This window comes from Stegostoma tigrinum, chromosome 24, assembly GCF_030684315.1.
Source record: "Stegostoma tigrinum isolate sSteTig4 chromosome 24, sSteTig4.hap1, whole genome shotgun sequence".
In the NCBI taxonomy this organism is placed as follows: Eukaryota; Metazoa; Chordata; class Chondrichthyes; order Orectolobiformes; family Stegostomatidae; genus Stegostoma; species Stegostoma tigrinum.
The window spans coordinates 32,154,198-32,181,201 of record NC_081377.1 but is presented as its reverse complement, the minus strand read 5'-3'; the positions used below and the strand labels follow the sequence as shown (position 1 = coordinate 32,181,201).

The following is a 27,004-nucleotide window of genomic DNA, read 5'->3' as shown; positions in this document are numbered from 1 at the left end:
GATGAGAGTAAACTGGTTGATGTGGTGTGTATGGATTTCAGCAAAGCGTTTGATAAGGTTCCCCACAGTAGGCTATTGTACAAAATGTGGAGAAGTGGAATTGTGGGAGATATAGCAGTTTGGATCAGAAATTGGCTTGCTGAAAGAAGACAGAGGGTGGTAGCTGATGGGAAATGTTCGTCCTGGAGACCAGTTACTAGTGGTGTACCGCAAGGGTCGGTGTTGGGTCCACTGCTGTTTGTCATTTTTATAAATGACCTGGATGAGGGCGTAGAAGGATGGGTTAGTAAATTTGCAGACGACACTAAGGTCGGTGGAGTTGTGGATAGTGACGAAGGATGCTGTAGGTTGCAGAGAGACATAGATGAGCTGCAGAGCTGGGCAGAGAGGTGGCAAATGGAGTTTAATGCAGACAAGTGTGAGGTGGTGCACTTTGGTAGGAGTAAACGGAACGCAAAGTACAGGGCTAATGGTAAGATTCTTAGTAGTGTAGATGAGCAGAGAGATCTTGGTGTCCATGTACACAGATCCTTGAAAGTTGCCACCCAGGTTGACAGGGTTGTTAAGAAGGCATACAGTGTTTTAGCTTTTATTAATAGAGGAATCGAGTTCCGAAACCAAGAGGTTATGTGAAGCTGTACAAAACTCTGGTGCGGCCGCACTTGGAATATTGCATACAGTTCTGGTCACCGCATTATAAGAAGGATGTGGAAGCTTTGGAAAGGGTGCAGAGGAGATTTACTAGGATGTTGCCTGGTATGGAGGGAAGGTCTTACGAGGAAAGGCTGAGGGACTTGAGGCTGTTTTCATTAGAGAGAAGAAGGTTGAGAGGTGACTGAATTGAAACATATAAAATAATCAGAGGTTTAGATAGGGTGGATAGGGAGAGCCTTTTTCCTAGGATGGTGACGGCAAGCACGAGGGGGCATAGCTTTAAATTGAGGGGTGAAAGATATAGGACAAATGTCAGAGGTAGTTTCTTTACTCAGAGAGTAGTAGGGGAATGGAACGCTTTGCCTGCAACGGTAGTAGATTCTCCAACTTTAGGTACATTTAAGTCGTCATTGGATAAGCATATGGACGTACATGGAATAGTGTAGGTTAGATGGGCTTGAGATCGGTATGACAGGTCGGCACAACATCGAGGGCCGAAGGGCCTGTACTGTGCTGTAATGTTCTTTGTTCTATGTTCTATGTTCTATCCAGAATTAAGAATCTAACAATAACCATTAATCCATTGTTGGAAAAACCGATCTGGTTCACTAATGTATTTTAGGGAAGGAAACTGCTGTCCTTACCTGGTCTGGCCTACATGTGACTCCAGACCCACAGAAATGCTGTTGACTCTGAACTGCCCTCTGGGCAATTAGGGATTGGCAATAAATGCTGCGTAGCTGGCTATGCTGTCGTTCTATTAATGAATTAAAAAAAAACCACTGCCACCCCTTTCTCATGCTTTGCACTTCATACATTGGCTGTAGTGGATAAACAGAAGGCAGGACAAATCCAACCCACCCAATTACCAATCAACCATTCTGCTCTTGATCATCAGAAAAGTGATGGACCGAGGCTCATTGACAGTGTTGTCTATTGCTGCTCAAAAGTAACCTGCCCACTAACACTTAACTTTGCGTTCCACTGGGCCATTTAGCATCTGTCTGCACTCCAGGTCTAAGCAAGGTAGTTGAACTGCAGAGCTGAGATGAGAGTGATTACCCTTGCCATCAAGGCCATGGCTGGTGATGAGGGAACCGACAAGAGGGAAACAACATACTTTACCTCATTCTTGCCAATCTACCATCTGCAGGTGCATCTGTCTATGACCATATTAGTTAGAGTGACCACTGCACAGCCTGCCTTCATGTTCAGAACATCCTCCATCATGTTGTCTGGCATTGTCACTGTGCAAAATGACTTTGAACAGATCTAGAAACCCAAGACTGGACATCCATGAGGCACTGTGGGCTATCAACAGCAGCAGAATCTAGCACAATCTGCGTAATGTTCAGCACCATTGGGTTACCATTGACCAGAAACTCACCTGGACTTGGCATATAAAAAGGGTGGCTACAAGAACAAAGTTAGAACCTAGGAACACTGCTGTGAATAACTTACCTCCTGACTCCCTATAGAAAGTCTGCCCACCATCGACAAGGCAAAAGTCAAGACTCTTTCGGAAGACTCCTCACTTGCCTAGTTGAACGTAGCTCCAACAATACTCAAAAAGCATGACACCATTTAGGATAAAGTAGCCGACTTGCTTGGTGCCACATCCACAAGCATCCAATCTCTCCACTGCCGACACTCAGTAACAGCAATGAGTACTATCTACAAAATGCACTGCAGAAAGTCACCAAAGATCCTTCGCATCTTCTTCCCTAACTCTTGGTTGTTCTGCTACAGACTCCTCTTCTTCAATTTACTCTGTCTGGACAGGAAGAAGCTTAGGGCGGAGTTTTAGTTCATCTTCTCCTTGTGGCCCACCTTGGCTTTTGCCACCTATATGTAATGGAAGATTGCTTTTGCTCAGGTCTTGTAGACATAGCCTGATCCATCACACAACTTGCAACAGTTAATCTGCCTACAGCTCTTTTAAAATCTGGTGGCCTTTCATATTTACAGTTGCCCTGGAAGATTGCTTTGCAGTTGGCTACAGTGTTCCAGGTCTGCCACAGGACTCTGGACTGTTCCGTCTGCATTAAGTATCCAAGATTTTCTCCAGTAGCACAGCTGGAAAAAGCGTGGGGGTACCTCCCTTCTACCTTCACCTGCTGAATGCAAATCCATATCCCAAACAGGGTGTTGACTTCATTGCTGTTTCCAGTCATGTCAAATAGCTGACAAGAAATTTCAGCACATTCACAACAGGGACATGTGGGCTATACATATGGATGGTCCTAATGTGGTTCTAGTGTGCTGAGAGAAAAGGACAGCTCTGTAATAATGAATCAAAAGTGGTGCTTTGTTTCCTTTCTCCTTGAATGCTTGCAGGCTTCACACAACATTTTTGAATGTAAAATTATGCAAAGGGAAGGTTCTTGGAGGTGGATGTCCAGACTTTAAATCCATGTTCCAACATTTACTTCAGCAAAAAGGCTCAGTTCACTGATATGCCTTCCGCCACCTTCATTGTCATACTGTCACATACCCCTTGCTTTGGATCCCAGATTAAATTAGATTCCCTACAGTGTGGAGGCAGGCCCTTCAGCCCAACAAGTCCACACCACCCCTTGGAGCATCCCGCCCAGACCCATCCCCCTATAACCCACACACCCCTGAACACTATGGGCAATTTAGCATGGTCAATCCACTTAGCCTGCACATTTTTGGACTGTGGGAGGAAACCGGAGCACCTGGAGGAAACCCACGCATACACAGGGAAAATGTACAAACTCCACACAGACAGTTGCCTGAGGCTGGAATCAAATCCAGGTCCCTGGCACTGTGAGGCTGCAGTGCTAACCACTGAGCCAACCGTAGATGTTGATTCTAATCATAGCTGAATGCTGAGTCTTCATTAGAAGAATAAAAAGAACAAAGAAAGTTACAGCACGGGTACAGGCCCTTTGGCCCTTCAAGCCTGCACCAACATGCTGCCCATCACAACTAGAACCCCCTACCCTTCCGGGGATCGTATCTATATTCTCATCCTATTCATGTATTTCTCAAGATGCCGTTTAAACGTCACTATCATTCCTGCGTCCACTACCTACCCCGGCAGTGGCTTCCAGGCACCCACCACCCTCTGTGTAAAAAACTTGCCTCGTCCATCACCTTTAAACCATAGAAGTTAACCATTGAGGATTCCTGCACTGGCAGCTTGCACCTTCTAGCAGTCACCCATCTATATGCCTGCACCTTGGGCATCACCACATCTTTAAAACTACTGTCTATGATGCTTTCCACCACCCTCATGCTCCTAAGTGCATCCAATTGCCGCTCCAACCTATCCATGTGGTCTGTGAGGAGCTGCAACTGGGTACACTTCCTGCAGATTACACTGACATTAGGCATGAGTCAGCACAAAGATCCACTGATTACATTCAAGCTTGAAAATCTTTAAGGTGTTAGCCAAACCCAAGGTAGTGATTCAGCTCAAACCAAACTAAAAGCCTTGCAACTCTGACCAAATAGGTGCTATTTTTGATCTAACCAAAAGAATGGTAAGCAAATTAACTTATATTTTCTTTATTCAGCCTACTGTGAACTCTTGGGATATACCTTATACATCAGGATAGTCTCAATGCTTTGTATTTTATTACCACAGAATTTTTATGTCAAAGTTATTGCTAAAATATATTTCATCTTGCTGAAATTTGGGAGCCATGACAGTTTAAGATCTAGGGACTTCTAGCCATGGTTTGGTCTTTCAGATTTGTTTTTTAAAACTTTGCTTTGTTGGCACTTTTAAATCTTGCACCCAGACCAAGAGAGAGTGCATGTTAACAAGCGTACACCAATGCAGCTCTGAACTGATTAATGAGAAATATGCCTGTTTTGATGGACACGCAACCTTCTGTCCTTTCCTTTTCCTGTCTGAACAATCGCTCAGATGAGTTCAGGAATTTAAAGAGTTATATTTAACTTGTAGCTAACAGCCATCCACAGTTTTTTATGTATTGATATTCATTTAGATTATGAAAGATAGTCTCTCTTTGCTGTAAAACTTGCTTTGAAATGAAAAGGCTGCTTTAGTTAGCTTTGAAATTAGGTAATATCCTCTACATTGGAAGCTTCTTTAAGCTACCTTGAATTATGATTTTTCTCTCTCCTTTTGTAAATGTTGAAACTGCTTTCTCTTTTTTCCAGTTTTTCTTCATTATAGTACTTTACACTTGTTGCACAGCCTAACAAATCAGCTTGCGATATTAAATTTGTTGTGGTGAACTAGATACAACGCAGTGAATTTCATTATTGAAGTAGCTGCCAATATTTAATTGTTTCGGCATCTATTAACATCTAGCAATGAGCTGGAATATTAATGAGACAATCTTTGCAATATGATTTGATGTCATTTAAAAACATAAGATGTGCCCAGATGAGGAATTTCCCTTTGGTTTTGTTGGCAGGAGCTGAGGAGATAGAGAACTGTTCCTCACATAGAAAATAAAGGAAAAGCTTATCAAGGCTCAGTTTATTTATCCGCCACTATTTGACAGCGGTTTCAAAGACTTTTTTGCTGTCCTGTACAGAAGAAACAAAATATCTTAGTGCAAAACTGTGAATTATATATTGTGTTGCAAGCCTGTGACCTGGGGCCCAGTTGCCTATTAAAATCTGTCTCATGGTGACTAAATCTGCAAGGTGCTTTGCATCTTGATCAATAATTGTTGCCTTCTTGGCTTTTAGAGCAGAAAAGTGATAATATTGCCACAAACCATACTTCTATCCCTTCAAAAGCACTGTATAAAAGCATAGTATTCTTCACATTTTTGGACACAGGTTTTTTTTCCATTGTTTATAAGGTGCGGTAGTCACTGTCAAGGTCAGCATTTATTGCTTATGGTTTATAATTCACAGAGGAATTTGAAGGTGATGATGTTTCCAAGCATCTATGCCCTTGCTGTCTTAGGCAGTAGAGGTCACAAGTTTGGAAGGAGCTGTCAAAGAAAGTTTAGTGAGTTACTGCGGTGCAAGTCTCACAATGTCCTGATTTGGAACTACATTGTCATTTATTCACTGTCACTGGATCAAAATTCTGGAGCTCCATACCTATTAGTGTACCTGCACTACATAGACTGCAGAAATCAGGAGGTTCAAAAGATTCAAGGGCATCTTTGAGATGAATTATGGATGGCTAATAAATGCTAGCTTTGCCAATGACATCTACATCCCATGCTTGTTTTTTATTTTAAAAAGTTACATTTATAATCTTAAAGCATGGAGTTAACATAACATCTAAATTATTTTGTAGGGAGGCAATCAAAGTGCGTAGAGGAATTTTGAAAAAAAAACCCAAAGTGTTGGGCCAAAACAGTTGGATATTTGATTGCTGTAGGTGGAGTTGACACATTGGGGAATGCAAAGCCTACAATATCAGGAACAAGGAGGGTGCAATGGAACATGGAGGTGAATCTTGTTACAAATGTTGGAAAGGACAAGATCATTACAAGATTCATAGATGAGTACAGGAATTTGAAAATTAGTGTTTTGGAGGACCAGTAATCAGTAAAACAGGGTAAAACGCATATAGTTGTGGTCGAGTTGCACTTTATGTGAGGAAGAAACCGAAGCATGAATTAGCAGCAGTGGTCATGAGATGGGTAATACAAGTGAGTCTTGGAGGAAACATAGAAATTGATAGTTTTAGTTGTTGCTTGCAGGTTGTGCTTTGAAACATTAAATGGGTCTCAGTCTCAGAAAACTGCCAGGCCAATGGAGGAAGTTCAGTCCTAAGGTTGAGTTTTTGATGGGAATGAAACACATTAAGTTAGCGTTGCCAATTGTTGAGTTGAAGTATGTACCTCATTCACCATTTGATGTCAGATAATCAATCAGATGGCACACGAATGGTAGAATATTTAAATGATAACAGACTTAAATGATAACTAGACTTATGACCAAAAGAGAAGTGTCCTTGCTCCATTTTGAATGGAAAACCTATTCTGCAGCTTGTTAAAACATTTTTTTACAATCTTTGTTTAATGATGCAAAATTCATACATTACGTTTAGTTAACAATATATTTTATGACTTTTTATTTTATAGAATGGGCATGGAGCTTCAGAAGAAACAACGGACCCTCCATTGCAGGTACTAACGTGTGGGATAAATGCTAGATGGGGAAGGTAGCGCAGAATTGCAATTACTGGATATGCCTGAAGTGCTGGAAAGTTTTAATATATAGGATTAGATTTTCTGATGACTATTAATAGAATTCAATAGAAACAACAGTTTATAACTGGCTCTTCTTGGTCAGACCATTACATTGATCATTAGTAGTATTTGTCTGTTTAATAGAATGAATTGATGTCCATCTGTGTGCCAGGGTGCCTTCTGAAAAGGAATGTGCAGGAAAAATATGTTTTCTAAGATGAACATTGATTGTCAATGCAAGATCTTTGTACATTGGCGTATATAAAGGTAATTTTTTAAATGCACTAATGGGATGTGGGTGTCTCTGTTTGGGCCAGGATTTAATGCCCATTCCGAGATGCCCTTGAGAAGCCTTAATATTCTGTACCAAGAATGGGTTATTTGTTCTATGAGAGAATAAGAGGGAAGCTCTTTCTTAAACTGCCTCATTTCACTGAAACCTGTCCATTGAATTCTTTCTTTCACTGGTTTGCATTAGAACCTGGTATTCAAATTTTAAAATGAACGCTATGATGAAACATTTCCTTCTAATTGTTTTAAAAAATAGTCTAATTGAATGCTGATTTTGAGCTTATAATCTAAAGTTTAAAGTAAAGATTCTTTCGAATATCAAAGTCAGTTATATTTGTCCTATTTGAAATGTAGTATGATTTACTTTCCTTCATCTCAAAAAATTCTAATACAAAAGCAAAATTCTGCAAATCATAGAATCTCTACATTGTAGAAACAGGCCATGCAGCCCAACAAGTCCACACCAACTCTGCGAAGAGCATCCCACTCAGATCTGTAACTCTGCATTTCCCATGGCTAATCTACCTAGCCCACACATCCCTGGACTCTATGGGCAATTTGGCATGGCCATTCCACCTAACCTGCCCATCTTTGCACTGTGGGAGGAAACTGGAACACCTGGATGAAACCCACCCAGACATAGGGAGAATGTGCAAACTCCACAAAGACAGTTGCCCAAGGCTGGAATTGAACCTGGGTCACTGGTGCTATGAGGCAGCAATGCTAACCGCTGAGCCACCATCCTGGACTTGAAAAAAAACAGGAGATAGTACAAGATTGTGTGGAGGAACAGTTTCTGCAGGGGTTCAGACTATGGATTTAAGGTTAATGACAAAAGAACCAATAGAATCAAATGTGGTTTAGAATATGGAATGTATTACTTGAGGTGGAGGTTAGGCATATTCAGTTGTAGATTTCTTAAAATAATTCAATAAACCTCCTGAAGATAAAATTGGAAAATTATGAAAGAAGTGCAAGGAGGTGGAGCAAGTTTAATTATTCTTCTAGAAAGCAAAAAATGAAATCAACGGACTGGGTGGCTGCCTCCCACGTTTTAACGATTCTGCAATCTGACCTAATATCTCCTTTTGTGCTTCTGTGTCAAATTTTGTTTGATGCTTCTCTGAAACCTATTGAGAGGCTTTACTAGGTTAAAGGTGCTATATAACAGCAAGCTGTTGTATATGCAAGAAGTACTTCTGTATGATTATTTTAGTTTTTAAGAATTTTGCAGTTGGTATGCTGGTGTTTGGAGTGTGATTCAGCCTGACCAGACTTTCTGATAGAACAGTGCATGTAGGTTTTGAACAGGGGTGCACTCCTTATGCACTGTAATGATATCATTGGCATCACCAACAGCCTGAATGGCTTCTCATAATTTTGTGCAGAGAAAACCAGTGCTGTTACAAGCAGAGATTTCAGGTTTTCAAAGGCACTTTCACATTCTTCCGTACATTTAAATTTTTGCCTTTCCTCAACAGATTTGTTAAAGGTGCACTTACAATACTGACATGCAGGAAAGCTTATTCATAGAAGTTCATAGAATCCCTACAGTGTTGAAACAGGCCTGTCGGCCCAACAAGTCCACACTGACCCTCAGAGCATCCCACCCAGACCCATCCCCCTAATCTACACACCCCTGAACTCTACAATTCACCTAGCCTGCACATCTTTGGACTGTGGTAGGAAAGACGTATAAGAAGATCCATTCATGCCAACATAATGCATGACCTCATGTATTGTTCTGAACAGGAAAATCCAGAATGCCTTTACTTTTACTTCTCAAATTGCTACTTGGCCTTGTCCTACAGCATGGCCTAAATAAGTCACTTTTGCTTAGGCAAATCCATGCTTAGCCAGATTTATAACTAAATTCGCTTTTTGTGGCCAATCAAAGAGTTCATTTAGGTTGTGGAATTGTTGTTTTCATGTTCTTTTTAAAGGTATGAGCAACCAAATTGTTGACGTAAACTACTCAATAACACAATCCTTCAATGACTTTATTAGCGAATTATTTGGAATGTTATTGGTGCATTTTTCATTCCAGATACATTCCACTTTGCATTGATAATGACCGTCCAGTGTTCCAAAAGCTAATACTTCTTTGGCTGTATCAATCATGAGAAATTGCTAATATCTGTTTAGGGTACATGATTATGGTGCAAATTGAGTGTCCCATTCAGTCAATGCAATACTCCAATCTTAGAACAAGACATGAGTCTACTTTTGTTACTGATGTTGTAATAATCAATACGGAATCTTTGTGATTCATCCAATTTTGGCACCATCACAGTATAACAAAGAAGAACAAAGAGAGAAACAAAGAACAGTACAGCATAAGAACAGGCTCTTCCGACCATCAAGTTTGTGTAGCACGTGATGTCTTTCTAAACTAAAAGCCTTTTTCCCCCAAGCAGTCTATGTACCTCTATTCCCTGTCTATTAACACATCTGTCAAGTTGCCTCTTAAATGTTGCTGTCATGTCTGCCTCCACCTTCTCGTTTGGCAATGCACTCCAGGCACTTACTACCCTCTGTGTAAAAAAAGCTTGCCTCTCTATTCCCCTTTAAATTTATCTCCCTTTATCTTAAACCCATACCCCTTACTATTTGATATTTCCACCCCAGGAAAAAGACTGACTGTCTGTTCTGTCCCTACCTATTGCAATTTTGTAAACTTCTATGAGGTCACCTCCTCTTTCTCCCCCCTGCCCCCTATTCTTCAAAGTTGGATGAAGTTTGTCCATTTCCTCCTCATAGCTAATACCCTTCAAACGAGGCAACATCCTGGTAAACCATTTCTGTATCCTCTCCAAAGCCTCCACATTTTCTGACAGTGTGTGACCAGAACTGTGCACATTATTCAAAATATGGTTGAACTGAAGTTTTATACAGCTGTGACATGATATACCTATTTTTATACTCTATGACCAACTGATGAAAGCAAACATGCTATATTGCCCTTTTGGCCACCATATCCACTTAGTTTCTCTCCAAAATTTGAAACTCGGGCCTGAAGTGCACTGTCTGATCTATAGTTTATCGATTTTCTTTAATTAATTTAAGTTGTTCTCACACTCCATAATCATATAATGGATCAAAAGGGCTAAAATGCTGTGGATTCATTAGGAACATCCCTAATGACCAGTCGTGACAATGGAATTCCTTTATCCCATTCGTTTGGATATTATTCACAATAAACTCAAACCATGGCCTTCGTAATCTTATGCCATCTTTCCGATGCAGCTTGAGATTGTGGGTAATGAGCAGAAGTTGTAAATTGTTTTATTCTAAACTAGTCAAAATTTCTTTGAATATTTGCCACATGCAATCAGATCAAGGTCCAAATATTATTTTTTTGGTTATGGTTGGGATCCATACCTTGGGAAAAAATACAAACGAACTAAGTTTTCTACACTTTTTTCTGGAATTTTGCTGTATTTTTTCCTAATGGCATTACTTCAGGAAGTCTTCTGGAAACACTTAAAATTTTTAAAAGATATTGATTCTCATTCCTGGTTTTAGGTAGGGGTCCTTCACAATCTGTTAAAATTGCTGATTTTTTTTTCAGATGCTGGTGTTGGAATTAAATGTGTAGATTTAAATAATGGTTGGGGTTTCCCTACTACCTGACATGTAAGATATGTATGGGTAGCCATATCTTTGTTGACCACATCTTTGTGTAATCCTGGCCAATAAAATGTGTTTTAAATTTTTGACCAGGACGTTTCGAATGCCTGAGCTACTTCCCATTGGAATTTGGTGAACTATCATAAAATTTCATAATGATACAATGCCAATTCCTCATCAGTAGATATTTGGGGTGGTCTCCATGACATAATTGATGCCATGTCTCAAATTGTGTTTTATTCTGATTTAATTTTTTAGTAGACTGTTTTGTATAACTCTTTCAATTCTGAATCCAGTTGTTACATTTTTGTTTTATTAAAGAAGATGTATTAAATCTCACAGTCGCATTTCTTTCCCTTCATCCTTCTGCATTAAATTTTCAAAAGTTGTATCCTACTGAATAACTGAATTTCGAAGTCACCTCCCTATTCAACAGACTGATTTTCTTCTTGTCTAGTTCGATTCTAGAGATCTAATCACAACTCAGTTGAGGAAAAGTCCAGGATGTTCTTCCCGTAACGTTTTAGTTTCTTTTACTTTCACTGGTTGTTCCACTACTTATGGAGAGGACAATGTTTGTTAACCTGCCATCTATTTGTCGCTGGACAATCATAGTCCTTCTATAAGAATTTGTTTCATTACTTCTATTTCAACTCTTCCATTTAGAAAATCTGTCTTTAATCTAACTCTATATAACAAGACCTATTTCTAACCTCCTTTTATGCCTCCATATAATATTTTCTCTTAGATTAATCCCTTTGGTAGATAATTTGTGTTATCAGTTGATATCTATGACTAATTTGCTCCAGAATCTCTCAATATCTTTATTGGTTTACTTTCTTGATTCAAATGAAATACTTTCCCTTTTACAGTAAAATACTCAACGTTCAGTGCCCTAGTTCTCCTTGGCAACATTTAAAACAAGAGCCTTCATAACTATCCTGAACTATCTCTTCCTTCTTAGTATATTCTAAGGAAACAAGTTCTCGTTGTACTACTGCTATAGTTTTAATATTTTTTTCCTTTTCAGATTCCCCTTTTTCTCAAGAATCCTTTGATATTCCTGCTACTACAATTTATCTCCCATTTAACTTACAGCCAACTTGTGTAACTTCCCTATCCGTTTGACTTCAAGTTCCTTCAATTCCATTTTGATTTGATTTGATTTATTACTTTCACACGTATTGAGGTACAGTGAAAAGTGCTGTCTTACATGCTTTACAGGCAAATCATGCTATACAAGTGCATCAGGGAATAGAACAGAGTGCAGGACAGAAGGTTACAGCTGTTGAGAAGGTGCAGAGAGGAAGATCAACATTAACATTAATGAGGTCCATACAAAAGTCTGATAACAATGGGGAAGAAGCTGTTTTTGAATCCGTTTATACATGCATTCAAACTTTTGTGTCTTCTGCCTGATTGAAGAGGGTGGAAGAGAGTATAACTGGGATTGGAGGGGTCTTTGATTATTTTGCTTGCTTTTCCAGTGCAGTGGGAAGTATAGATGAAGTCAATGAATGGCAGGCTGGTTTACATAATGGAATGGGCAGTGTTCACAACTCTGTGCATCAGGGTAACCACAGAAGGGGATATTAGATCAATAGTCTAAAAGCTTTGACAAAGAAGTAAGATTTAAGGAGTGCCCTTAATGGAGGAAAGCAAGGTAAAGAAATGGTGGGCCTTGAGGAATTGAAAGCATGTACTCCATTGTGGGGAAATTTGGATTGGGAGTGTATAGAAGGACAGAATTAGAAGAGAAGGTATTTATTTGAGGGTTGTGGGCTGGAGGAAATTAGAGATGTGGAAATGTAAAGCCATGAATTGATTTGAAAACAAAGATGGGAATTTTAGATGCAAAATATTGCTTAACTAGGAGCCGATGAGGACACGTCTGCTAGGAGAATTAGGACATAGTGCCAATTAAGGTGAGAGAGAGCAGCAGAGATTTGGATGATGACAGGTTTACAGAGGGTAGAATGGGGTACACCAGGCAGGAATGCCTTGGAACAATTGTATCTAAATCATACAAATCAACATGGCTTTGTGTATGAGAGACTGTGTTTCATTAACTTGACTGAGTTTTTTGAAAAGGTGATGAAGAAGGTTGTTGAAGGCAGAGTGGTAGATGTTGTTTATACGGACCTCAACAAAGCATTCAACAGGTTCTGCATGGTAGACTGGTTAGTTAGGTTAGATCACATGGTGTCCAGGAACAACTAGCCATTTCAATACAAAGTTGGCTTGAAGATAGCAGACAGAGGATGGTGGTAGAGGGTTGCTTTTTGGACTGGAGGCCTGTATCTAATGGTGTGTCAGAAGGATCGGTACTGGGTCCACTGCCTTTCATGCATTTTGGTAAGGCAAACCAGGGCAGGATTTGTACAGTTAATGCTAAGATTTTGAGGCGTGTTGCTGAACAAAGAGATCTAGGCATACAAGTGGAAAGTTCCTTGAAAGTGAAATTGCAGGTAGACAGGGTGGGGATGGAGGTGTTTGACATGCTTCCCTTCTTTGGCCATAACATTGAATATAGGAGTTGGAATGTAATATTGTGGCTGTATATGACATTGGTGAAACCACTTTTAGAATATGTGTACAGTTCTGGTTGCCTTTCTGTAGGAAGAATGTTGTTAAATTTGAGAGGCTGAAGAAATGATTCACAAGGCTGTCGCTGGGACTGAAGGGTTTGAGTTATAGGGATAGGCTAAATTGGCTGGGACTTTTTTTCCCGGGAGTGTTCAAGGCTGAGGGATGACCTTATAGAGGTTTATAAAATCATGGATGGGGTGAATAGCCAAGATCTTTTTATTAGGTAGGGAATTTCAAAACTGGAGGGCATAGGTTTAAAGTGAGAGGGGAAAGATTTAAAAAGGACCTGAGGGGTAACTTTTCCACGCAGAGGGTGGTGCATATATGGAATGAGCTGACAGAGTGATGGAGGTGGTACAGATATGAAATTTCACAGGCATCTGGATGGGTAAGTGAATAGGAAGGGTTGAGAGGGATATGGGCCAAATGCTGGCATGTGGGACTAGATTAATGGACAATATCTGTTTGGCATAGATGAATTAAACTGAAGGGCCTGTTTCCGTGCTGTACATCTCTATGACTCTGTGACTGTGTAAAAATACAAATCAAAAAGAAAAATCAAGCTGTTAGTTTTGTATGCTGTTATGCCAAACATGGACATATTTTGCAATTTAAAAGAAAGTGAAGCACATTTTATCCACACAACTAATCTAATCTTGAAGTTTCAATCACTAATGCCAGAATTGAATTCCATAGTCTTGAATTCTATATAATTCTATCTAGTCTTTATTCGAATTGTTTTAAGTTTAATTTTGTGTCTGTAATCTGTAATTTTGGATCTTACAACAACTAGACGCTTTAAGTTTGTCTCTATTTATTCAATCCATATGCAATATTTAAACACTTCCGTAGTATGGTGAATTTTGTTTTGCTAAATGCAGAAAAGAAATGAAAACACAGGTCTTGCTTTTAATGAGAAACTTGTATTTTGGGAAAGCTTCAGAACAATCATAAAAGAACAATTTGTTTGCAATGCGGTTCTTAATTTTTTAATAGATTTATATGGAGCCCATTATCATGCAGCAATATTCCTCAAATTGCAATGAGATTAATCTACTTTTTGTGATAATGGAGTAATGTTGATGAGATTAGCAAAGGAACTAATGAATGCAGTGATAGGGCATAGGAAGACTTTTCCCGCTACTGCTTCTTTCCTTGTCTTGACATGAATATTTCTAATAATATTGTTGCTTAATTTCCTCCTTCTGCATTTTTTCTTCCTCTTACTGAAGATGTTGCTCCTCTTTCACACATAGAAAAGACAGTCATTAGGAGGTTTTTTACTCCCTTTTTGGTAGCTTTAAATCCCAGGAAATAAGCAAACTAATTTTGAGTTCACCTTTACTTCCAGTTGCTACTTCTGTTGCTTTTTTAAAGCAATATTAAGCGGAGATTTTACTGTAGGTTTGTTTCTACATGTTCACTGTACCAAGAACTGATGATCTCTATGTAACAACATATTACAGACTCATGCTAAAAGCTTCATCCCCAATGCTGTACTTGTCCAAACATGATACTTTTAAAGATTTTAGAATCTGTCACATTTTGGGAATTTGGAATACTCTGAGGCTTCATGCTAGTGAATTTCATCAAATTGTTACAACTTGTTTCGCACTTACAAACATTCCAGAAGATAAATGATAATGGGTATGTTCTGAGAAAATGTTGTAAAACTTTATTTTAACATCATGCCTTATATCTTATTCTCTTAGACAAAAGTTTAAGATAAGATATTCTCATCTCCTTCAGATGCAGAAAATACCCACATTTTGACTGCGCTGCTTTTGTGCTATAACAATTCCATGATCTATTCAGAAACATTGTGTCTCGACTGGCTCTTCAGATGAATAGTATGATTTAGTGTCAGTCTTCTGCCTTTCCTCCATACCCTTGCACATTGTTTTTATTTAAGTAATCATTCGATGCCCTCTTGAATGCCTCATTTGAACCTGCCTCCACCACATTTCTAGGTGGTGCAATCTAGACACAAACTACTTATTCTGTGAAAAAGTTTTTTTTTCACCGTGCACATGCTTTTTTTTGCAAATCATTTTAAGCCTTTGCCCCATTGTTCATGTTTCTTTTATGATCAAGAACAGGCTCTATCCAGCCCTGTTTTAACATAGAACATTACAGCACAGTACAGGCCCTTAGGCCCTCGATGTTGTGCCGACCTGTCATACCAATCTGAAGCCCATCTAACCTACACTATTCCATGTACGTCCATATGCTTGTCCAATGATGACTTAAATGTACTTAAAGTTGGAGAATCTACTACCGTTGCAGGCAAAGCGTTCCATACCCTTACTACTCTCTGAGTAAAGAAACTACCTCTGACGTCTGTTCTATATCTTTCACCCCTCAATTTAAAGCTATGCCCCCTCGTGCTCGCCGTCACCATCCTAGGAAAAAGGCTCTCCCTATCCACCCTATCTAACCCTTTGATTATCTTATATGTCTCAATTAAGTCACCTCTCAACCTCCTTCTCTCTAATGAAAACAGCCTCAAGTCCCCTCAGCCTTTCCTCATAAGACCTTCCCTCCATACCAGGCAACATCCTAGTAAATCTCCTCTACACCCTTTCCAAAGCTTCCACATCATTCTTATAATGCGGTGACCAGAACTGTACGCAATACTCCAAGTGCAGCCACACCAGAGTTTTGTACAGCTGCAGCATAACCTCATGTTCCGGAACTCAATCCCTCTATTAATAAGTGCTAAAACACTGTATGCCTTCTTAACAACCCTGTCAACCTGGGTGGCAACTTTCAAGGATCTGTGTACATGGACACCGAGATCTCTCTGCTCATCCACACTACCAAGAATCTTACCATTAGCCCAGCACTTTGCATTCCGGTTACTCCTACCAAAGTGCATCACCTCACACTTGTCCGCATTAAACTCCATTTGCCACCTCTCAGCCCAGCTCTGCAGCTTATCTATGTTTCTCTGTAACCTACAACATCCTTCGTCACTATCCACAACTCCACCGACCTTAGTGTTATCTGCAAATTTACTAATCCATCCTTCTACGCCCTCATCCAGGTCATTATGTTTTGATTTTAGAAACTTCTATCAGATATCCTGTTTGTGTTCTTTTCTTTGAGGAGAACTGCTTGAGCTAAATCATTTACAAATGACCTAAATCATTTGCAAAAAGGTATCAATGAATTGGACGAAAGGACTGAATGTACGATGCTAACTTTGCCGATTGTACACAGATAAGTGGGAAAGTAAGATTGGAAGAGGATATTAGACTGCAAAATAATACAGATAGATAAATGGGTGGCAAAATATTTGGCAAATGGAGTATAATGTGAGAAAATGTGCATTTGTCTTCTTTGGCATGAGGAATAGGAAAGCAGTCGGTAATGTATTTGGAGAGATTGTGCAGATCTCTGGGGTACAAATGTATCTAGATGTCCTGGTACGTGAATCACGTAATCTTTGTGTTTAGATGCAACAAGTGATTAGGAAGATCAGTGGACTTTTGTTGATGTTTTCAATGGGATTAGAAAAAAGAAATATTTTACTACAGTTGTATTTAGTATTTGTGACATCGCGTTTGAATTATTTTGCAGTTTTGGTCTCCCTATTTAATAATGATGTAAGTCTGTTGGAGGCAGTTCAGACATGTTCCGCTCGTCAGCTGTCTGGGGGATGGTGGGATGATCTTAGAAGTAAATGATGAATAGGCTGGGCCTCTTCCTAGTGGAGTTCAGAAATTGAGAAGTGATCTTGCTGAAACATATCAGATCCTGAGAGGGATAGACAGATGGACATAGAAAGAATGTTTCCCTCTTATGGGAGAGATTAGAACTTGGGAAAGCAATCTTCTGTTAATCTGAGTTTGTCAATGTTCAAAAGAGTAAGTCTTAGAGAGGACTGTCCTGTCAGGACCACAGACAGGAGATTCTGCTGTCGTGAGTGTGAATTCAGTTTGGTCTGTTGCCCCCGCTACCATGCTCTTGGAGTCATAGAATTATACAGTATGGAAACAGACCCTTTGGTCAAACCCATCCATGCCAACCAACTATTTCAAATTAACTTAGTCCCATTTGCCAGCATTTCATCCATAACCCTCCAAATCCTTCCCGTTCATGTACTCATCCAGATGCCTTTTAAATGTTGTCTTTGTACTAGTCTCCACCACTTCCTATGGCAGCTCATTCCATACATGCAACATCCTTTGAATGAAAAAGTTGCCCCTGAGGTCTCTTTTAAATCTTTTACCCTCTCACCTTAAATCTATGCCTTCTAGGTTTGGACTACCCTGCCCTGGGAAAAAGACTTTGGCAATTCATACTATCCATGCCTGTCATGATTTTATAAACTTTTATAAGGTCACCCCTCATCCTCCAGTGCTCTAGGGAAAATAGCCCCAGCCTATTCAGCCTCTTCCTGTAGCTCAAACGCTCCAACCCCAGCAATATCCTTGTAAATCTTTCCTGTATTCTTTCAAGTTTAACAACATTTTTCCCATAGCAAAGAGCCAGAATTGAATACATTATTCCAAAAGCAGCCTCACCAATGTCCTGTACAGCTGCAACATGACCTCCCAACTCCTTTACTCAATGCACTGACCAATAAAGACAAGCATATCAAATGCCTTCTTCACTACCCTGTCTATCTGTGACTCCAGCTTCAAGGAACAGTGAACCTGGACCCAGAGGTCTCTTTGTTTGGCAACACTGCCTAGGACCCCACCATTAAGTGTATATGTCCTGCGCTGATTTGCCTTACCAAAATGCAACACCTCACTTTTATCTAAATTAAAGGCCATTTGTCATTCCTCAGCCCACTGACGCATCTGATCAAGGTCCCAAGATGTTTCAAAGCTGTTGCAGCATATTGTCAAAGGGAGGTTTGGTAAGCCGGAAGTTGTTGTACACATTGGTAAGAATGACATCATTCTGGAAAAGATTGAGACTTTGCTGAATGAATATAGGAAATTAAGTAGCAGTGTTAAAAAGTGAAACCTTAAACATTGCAATCTCTGGGTTATTCCTGTGCTATGTGTTGGTGAGAATAGGAATAGGAAAATAGGGTAGCTAAATCAATGACTGAAGAGCTGGTGCAGAGGGTAGTGATCCAGATTTTAGATTATTGGAATGTCTTCTGATGCAGAAGCGATCTGTTCAAAAGGGTTGGTTTTCACCTGAACTGGAGGGGTCTAATATTCCGGTAGGGAGATTTGCTAGTTCTATTAGGGAGCCTTCAAGACTAGAAGGGAGTGGTGGGGGAGATCCTAAATAGTAGTGAGAATAAAGAGACATATAAGGATGGTTCTGAAGTTAAAAAGATCAAATTAAATAGAAAAATTAATTAGAAAGTTAATTAAAGACAAAACGTGATGGTGGAGGGTTGTTTTTCAGACTGGAGGTCTGTAATCAGCAGTGTTCCACAGGAATCAGTGCTGGGTCCACTTTTTGTTTGTAATTTATATACATGATTTAGACGAGAATATAGAAGGCATAGTTAATAAGTTTGCAGATAGCACCATGATTGGTGGTATAGTTGACACTGAAGAAGACTTTCTAAGATTACAAAGAGATCTTGATTGATTGGACCAATCGGCTGAAGAGTGGCAGATGGAGTTTAATTTGGGTAAATTGTGGTATTGCATTTTGATAAAGTAAACAAGGGCAGGAATTATACATTTAAAAGGAGGGCCTTGGGGTAGTATTTAGAAGAGGGAGACCTAGGGGTTCAGGTACATAATTCTTTGCAGTTTGTGTCAGATGTAGACAGGGTGGTTAAGAAAGCATTTATCACTCTTGCCTTCATTGCTCAAACTTTTCTATATAGAGGTGGGAACTTCATGTTGAGGTTATACAGGATGTTGGCGAGGCCTCTTCTGGAGTACTGTGTCCAGTTCTGGTTGCCTTGTATAGGAAGGATACAGTTAAGCTGGAGGGGGTTCAGAAGAGATTTACCAGGATGCTTCTAGAAATTGAGGGTTTAAATTGTAAGGAGAGGCTGAATAGGCTGGGCCATTTTTGGTTGAAGCATAAGAAGTTGAGGTTTGACCTTGTCGAAGTTTATAAAATAATGAGGGGTATAGATAAGGTGAATGGCAGATGTCTTTTCCCTAGGGTGGAGGATTTTAAAACTAGGAGGTATATTTTTAAAGTAGAGGAGAAAGGTTTAAAAAAGACATCGGGGCAATTTTTTCACTCAGAGTGGTTTGTGTGTGGAATGAACTTCCAGAGGAAGTGGTGGATGTGGGTACAGTTACATTGTTTAAAATACATTTGGATGAGTAATAGAATAAAGAATGTTTGGAGGGATATGGGCCAAGTGCAGGCCGGTGGGACTAGTTTAATTTGGGATTATGGTCTGCATGGACTGGCAGAACCGAAGGGTCTGTTTCTGTGCTGTAAGACTCTGACTTTAAAAGGCTGGTAATAGCAGAGAATGAGGTAAGTCTGAAGAATTAAACTGCATTTATTTTGATGCATGGGGTCTTACAGGTAAGACAGATGAATTCAGGTCATGTATGGGAACATGGCACTGAGACATCATAGCTATTACAGAAACATAGCTGAGGGAGAGACAGGACTGGCAGTTCAATTTGCTGGGGCTTAGATACTATGGGAAGGATAGAATGGAAGACAAGACAGGACGGTGAGTGGTGTTTTTGATTAGGAAAACATTACTGCCGTACTTAGAGAGGAAATTTCTGGGGGATTGTCCAGTGAAGCTATAGGGGTGGAACTCAGAAATAAGAAAGGGATGGCCACCTTGATGGGATTACATTATAGGGTCCCGAGTAGTCAGCAGGAAACTGAGGAGCAAATATGTAGAAAGATCTCAGATAGGATGCTAGGGCAGTTGCTTGCTCCTCCTGCAGAATGTGGCAGTTGGGAGACGTGGCACACATCTCCGCTGGCTACATCTGCGGGAAGTGCACCCAACTACAGCTCCTTGAAAACTGTGTTAGGGAAATGGAGCTGGAGCTGTAAGAACTATGGATCATTCGGGAGGCAGAGGGGGTAATTGAGAGGAGTTAGCAGGAGTTGGTCACTCCTAAGGCTCAGGACAAGGATAGATGGGTTCCAGTTAGGGGGAGGAAAGTGCAGAGATCCCCTGTGGGCATTCCCCTCAGCAATAAGTATACCGTTTTGGATACTGCTGGGGGGGAATGACCTACCAGAGGAAAGCCATAGTAGCCAGTTCTCTGGCACTGAGCCTGACACTGTGGCAAAGGAAGGGAAGGGGGCAGAATAGAAAAGTACTCATGGTAGGGGACTCGATAGTTAGGGGAATCGACAGGAGATTTTGTGGTCAGGATCGGGATTCCCGGAAGGTATGTTGCCTCCCTGGTGCCAGGGTCCGGGACGTCTCCGATCGGGTGTATAAGGTTCTAAAAGGGGAGGGCGAACAGTCAGAAATCGTGTTACATATTGGCACTAATGATATAGCCAGAAATAGGATTGAGGATATAAAAAGTGATTTCAGGGAGTTAGGATGGAAGCTGCAAAGCAGGACGAACAGAGTAGTGTTCTCTAGTTTACTACCGGTGCCACGAGATAGCGAGGCGAGGAACAGGGAGCGGGCTCAGCTTAACACGTGGCTACACAGCTGGTGTAGGAGGGAGGGCTTCAGATATGTAGATAATTGGGATGCCTTCTGGGGAAGGTGGGACCTGTACAAGAAGGACGGGTTGCAGCTGAACTGGAAGGGGACCAATGTCCTGGGTGGAAGGTTTGCTCGAGTAGTTCGAGAGGGTTTAAACTAGTATGGCAGGGGGGTGGGAACCTGAGCTGTATACCAGAGGTGAGAGTTGATGCAGGTGAGGCAGTAGCAAGAGGTAGACCAGCTAGTGGGAAGGATTTTCCTGGGAAGGAACCAAGGGATCAGTTAAAGTGTGTTTGCTTTAACACAAGGAGTATCAGGAATAAAAGTGATGAACTTAGAGCATGGATCAGTACCTGGTGCTATGATGTTGTGGCCATAACAGAGACATGGGTTTCTCATGGGCAGGAATGGTTGCTGGATGCTCCAGGGTTTAGAACATTTAAAATGAATAGGGAGGGGGGAAAAAGAGGAGGGGGTGTAGCACTACTAATCAGAGAGGGTATCACAGCTACAGAAGCTCCCATTGTCGAGGAAGATCTGCCTACTGAGTCAGTGTGCGTGGAAATTAGGAACAGCAAGGGAGCAGTCACCTCGTTAGGGGTTTATTACAGGCCCCCCAATAGCAGCAGGGAGATTGAAGAAAGCATAGGTCGACAGATTTTGGAAAAGTGTGGACGTAGTAGGGTTGTTGTAATGGGTGACTTTCCTAATATTGATTGGAACCTCCTTCGAGCAGAAGATTTGAATGGAGCTGTTTTTGTAAGGTGTGTTCAGGAGGGTTTCCTAACTCAGTACGTTGACAGGCCGACGAGGGGAGAGGCCATTCTAGACTTGGTGCTCGGAAACGTGCCGGGGCAGGTATCAGATCTTGTGACGGGAGAGCATTTTGGTGATAGTGACCATAACTGCCTCACATTCTACATAGCTATGGAGAAGGAGAGTATTATGCAAAATGGGAGGATATTTAATTGGGGAAGAGGAGGCAATGACGTGATTAGACATGAGTTAGGAAGCATGGACTGGGAGCAATTGTTCCATGGTAAGGGCACAATAGACATGTGGAGACTGTTTAAGGAACAGTTGTTGCGAGTGATGAATAAATATATCCCTCTGAGACAGGCAAGAAGGGGTAAGATAAAGGAACCTTGGATGACGAGAGCGGTGGAGCTTCTTGTGAAAAGGAAGAAGGTAGCTTACATAAGGTGGAGGAAGCTAGGGTGAAGTTCAGCTAGAGAGGATTATATGCAGGCAAGGAAGGAGCTCAAAAATGGTCTGAGGAGAGCCAGGAGGGGACACGAGAAAGGCTTGGTAGAACGAATTGGGGAAAACACAAAGGCATTTTACACTGTGAGGAATAAGAGAATGGTCAAAGAAAGAGTAGGGCCGATCAGGGATAGCATAGGGAACTTGTGTGTGGAGTCTGAGGAGGTAGGGGAAGCCCTAAATGAGTTTTTTGCTTCTGTCTTTACGAAAGAAACAAACTTTGTAGTGAATGAAACCTTTGAAGAGCAGGTGTGCATGCTGGAATGGATAGAGATAGAGGAAGCTGATGTGTTGAAAATTTTGTCAAACATTAAGATTGACAAGTCGCCAGGCCCGGACCAGATTTGTCCTCGGCTGCTTTGGGAAGCGAGAAATGCAATTGCTTCGCCACTTGCGAGGATCTTTGCATCCTCACTCTCCACTGGAGTCGTACCCGAGGACTGGAGAGAGGCAAATGTAATTCCTCTCTTCAAGAAAGGAAATAGGGAAATCCCCGGCAGTTACAGACCAGTAAGTCTCACGTCTGTCGTCTGCAAGGTGTTAGAAAGGATTCTGAGGGATAGGATTTATGACCATCTGGAAGAGCATGGCCTGATCAAATGCAGTCAACACGGCTTTGTGAGGGGCAGGTCATGCCTCACAAACCTTATCAAGTTCTTTGAGGATGTGACTAGAAACGTTGATGAGGGTCGAGCTGTGGATGTGGTGTATATGGACTTCAGTAAGGCATTTGATAAGGTTCCCCATGGTAGGCTCATTCAGAAGGTCAGGAGGAATGGGATACAGGGGAACTTAGCTGCTTGGATACAGAATTGGCTGGCCAACAGAAGACAGCGAGTGGTAGTAGAAGGAAAATATTCTGCCTGGAAGTCAGTGGTGAGTGGTGTTCCACAGGGCTCTGCCCTTGGGCCTCTACTGTTTGTAATTTTTATTAATGACTTGGATGAGGGGATTGAAGGATGGGTCAGCAAGTTTGCAGACGACACAAAGGTGGTTGGAGGTGTCATTGACTGCAGCGGGACATTGACAGGATGCAGAGATGGGCTGAGAGGTGGCAGATGGAGTTCAACCTGGATAAATGTGAGATGATGCATTTCGGATGGTCGAATTTGAAAGCTGAGTACAGGATTAAGGATAGGATTCTTGGCAGTGTGGAGGAACAGAGGGATCTTGGTGTGCAGATACATAGATCCCTTAAAATGGCCAGCCAAGTGGACAGGGTTGTTAAGAAAGCATATGGTGTTTTGGCTTTCATTAAGAGGGGGATTGAGTTTAAGAGTCGTGAGATCTTGTTGCAGCTCTATAAAACTTCGGTTAGACCGCACTTGGAATACTGCGTCCAGTTCTGGTCGCCCTATTATAGGAAAGATGTGGATGCTTTGGAGAGGGTTCAGAGGAGGTTTACCAGGATGCTGCCTGGACTGGAGGGCTTATCTTATGAAGAGAGGTTGACTGAGCTCGGACTTTTTTCATTGGAGAAAAGGAGGAGGAGAGGGGACCTAATTGAGGTATACAAGATAATGAGAGGCATAGATAGAGTTGATAGCCGGAGACTATTTCCCAGGGCAGAAATGGCTAGCACGAGGGGTCATAGTTTTAAGCTGGTTGGAGGAAAGTATAGAGGGGATGTCAGAGGCGGATTCTTTACACAGAGAGTTGTGAGAGCATGGAATGCGTTGCCAGCAGCAGTTGTGGAAGCAAGGTCATTGGGGTCATTTAAGAGACCGCTGGACATGCATATGGTCACAGAAATTTGAGGGTGCATGCATGAGGATCAATGGTCGGCACAACATTGTGGGCTGAAGGGCCTGTTCTGTGCTGTACTGTTCTATGTTCTATGTTCTAGGTTCTATATATGTAAAAATCTCAGGGTTGTAGTAGCAGGGATTTTAACTTCCCAAACATAGACCAGGACTGCCATTGTGTTAAGGGCTTAGATGGTGAGGAATTTGTTAAATGTGTTCAAGAAAATTTTATTTATAAATAAATAGAGAAGGAGCTCCTACTGGAGAAGGAGCAAAACTTGACCTTCTGTTGGGAAATAAGGCAGGGCAAGTGGCTGAAGTATTAGTGGGGGAGTGCTTTGGGAGCAGTGATCAAAATTCCTTTAGTTTTAAAATAGGAATGGAAAAGGATAGACCTAGTATAAAAACTAAAGTTCGTAATTGGAGTAAGGTAAATTTTGATGGTACGAGACGGGAATTTTCAAAAGTTGATTGGGGTAATCTGTTAGCAGGTAAAGGGGCAACTGGCTTTCAAAACTGAGATAACGGGAGATCAGAGGCATTGTGTTCCTGTTAGAGTGAAGGGTAAGGCTGGTAAGAGTAAGGAACAATAGATGAATAAAGATATTAAGGCTATGGTCACGAATAAGAAGGAGGAATATGTTGGGTATAGACAGCTGGGGTCAAGTGAATCACTTGTAGAGTATAATGGGTGTGGAGGCATTCTTAAGAGGGAGCTCAGGAGGGCAAGAAGGGGATAGGAGATAGCCTTGGCAGGTAAGGTTAAGGATAATCCAAAAAGATTCTAGAAGTACATTAAGAGCAACTGGGGACAGAATAATCAAATGTGAGGCTGTATGAACACAGCAGGCCCAGCAGCATCTCAGGAGCACAAAAGCTGACGTTTCGGGCCTAGACCCTTCATTGGAGAGGGGGATGGGGTGAGGGTTCTGGAATAAATAGGGAGGCGGACCGAAGAGGGAGAGAAAAGAAGATAGGTGGAGAGAGTATAGGTGGGGAGGTAGGGAGGGGATAGGTCAGTCCAGGGAAGACGGACAGGTCAAGGAGGTGGGATGAGATTAGTAGTTAGGAGATGGAGGTGCGGCTTGGGGTGGGAGGAAGAGATGGGTGAGAGGAAGAACAGGTTAGGGAGGCAGAAACAGGTTGGACTGGTTTTGGGATGCAGTGGGTGGAGGGGAAGAGCTGGGCTGGTTGTGTGGTGCAGTGGGGGGAGGGGACGAACTGGGCTGGTTTTGGGATGCGGTGGGGGAAGGGGAGATTTTGAAGCTGGTGAAGTCCACATTGATACCATTGGGCTGCAGGGTTCCCAAGCGGAATATGAGTTGCTGTTCCTGCAACCTTCGGATGGCATCATTGTGGCACTGCAGGAGGCCCATGATGGACATGTCATCTAAAGAATGGGAGGGGGAGTGGAAATGGTTTGCGACTGGGAGGTGCAGTTGTTTATTGCGAACCGAGCGGAGGTGTTCTGCAAAGCGGTCCCCAAGCCTCCGCCTGGTATCCTCTACATTGGGGAAACCAAGCGGACTCTTGTGTTTCTTTCACCTTTGCCCTCACATCCTGTCCACCAACAAAAATAAAGACAAACTTGCCCTTGTCCTCACATATCAACCAACCAACCTCCGTATCCAATGTACCATTGCCTGCCACTTCCGCCACCTTCCGCGCTCTCCATGACTCCCCCATCCGCTCCACACTCCCCACTAACTCCACCAGCCCTGGCACCTTTCCCTGCAACTGCAGGAAGTGCTATGCCTGACCTGAGACCTCCCCCCTCACTTCCATTCAAGACATAAAACAAACCTTCCACATTAGACAGGGGTTCACCTGCACATGCGTCAACTTGGCCTAATGCATCTGCTGCTCCCGATATGGCCTTCTCTACATTGGTGAGACTGGGTGGAGACTTGGAGACTATTCTGTAGAGCATCTGCGCTCTGCTCATGACAAATGACAACACCTACCAGTTGCCATCTGTTTTATTTCCCCCCTACCACTCCCACTGCCTGGATGTCATGTCTATACTGGGCCTCCTCCGGTGTCACTATGACTCCACCTGCAAACTGGAAGAGCATCACCTCGTATTCCGCCTTGGGACCCTCCAGCCCAATGGCTCAGCATGAATTTCACCATATTTAAAATACCCCTCCCCCTGCCTTATCCCATGTCCATATTCTTTCCCACCTATCCGTCCCTCCCACCTCACTGACCAACCTCCACCACTCCCTACCGTCACTCACCTATCACAATCCTGTCTACTTTCCACAGCCCCACCCCTCCTCTGTTTACTTCTGAGCTCCCTTCTCCCTCCCCATTTCTGAAGAAGAGTCCCAACCCGAAACGTCAACTTTCCTGCTCCTCTGATGCTGCCTGGCCTGCCATGTTCCTCCAGCTCCAAATCGTGTAATCTCTGACTCCAGCAACTGCAGTTCTTGCTATCTCTGCTTAACTTAAATAAACCTTAGCTATGCTCTAAATGTACCAGATATTTTAAAGCTCTGGGATTTATCTTTCCAGAATGTATACTTCCTTACTTAAGAAATAGAGAAAATAGGAGTTGTTTCATTTGTAACTGAAAATTATAAATGGGATAAAAGAGTAAAATGAGTAAATTATTAACAGAAATTAACAAACTATCAAAAGATTTATTATCAAATCTACAGAATCCTGATTGATCTTTTTCATAAATATTCAAAAATATCTGAGAATATCTAGAAATATCAAGGAATTTCTCAGAGTAGAATATCTAACAATACCCAAGAATAGAACATCCATCAACATTTGAAGTAAAGCTTTTCCTGAAGGCCCGAACAAAGCAAGGCATCTTTTCCCAGTGGAAGAAAATATCTGTTGAAAGTGTTATCTGAAGTTTCTTCATACTTCTGTAATTTCATTGAAGTGCCTTACTTTATATTATTTGGATCTCACCTTCTTTGCAAACATAGTTTTAACCTTTTCTGTAGGTACCTCCCACTTTCATGTGATGCCATTACCATTTGACATTATTCTGAAATTGTTTGATGAAGATTCCTTTACGAAGTTGTGCGCTTTTACCAAGTCACTTTGTCTCTGATGTTGTACATCATCAT

At 41.6% G+C, this 27,004-nt stretch overlaps 1 protein-coding gene across 3 annotated transcripts in view; it reads left to right on the top strand.

Annotated features, from left to right (window-relative positions):
- The window catches only part of LOC125464939 (ribosomal protein S6 kinase 2 alpha-like), a 302,768-nt gene that overhangs the window by 39,986 nt on the left and 235,778 nt on the right, over positions 1-27,004 (top strand). For all 3 annotated transcript variants that reach the window (XM_048557885.2, XM_048557881.2, XM_048557880.2), the window contains exon 2: positions 6,708-6,752. Coding sequence is in view for 2 of the 3 variants with exons in the window: in XM_048557881.2 (XP_048413838.1) it covers positions 6,708-6,752 (45 nt within the window). In the remaining variant the exon portion in view is untranslated. The remainder of the gene's footprint in view (positions 1-6,707; positions 6,753-27,004) is intronic.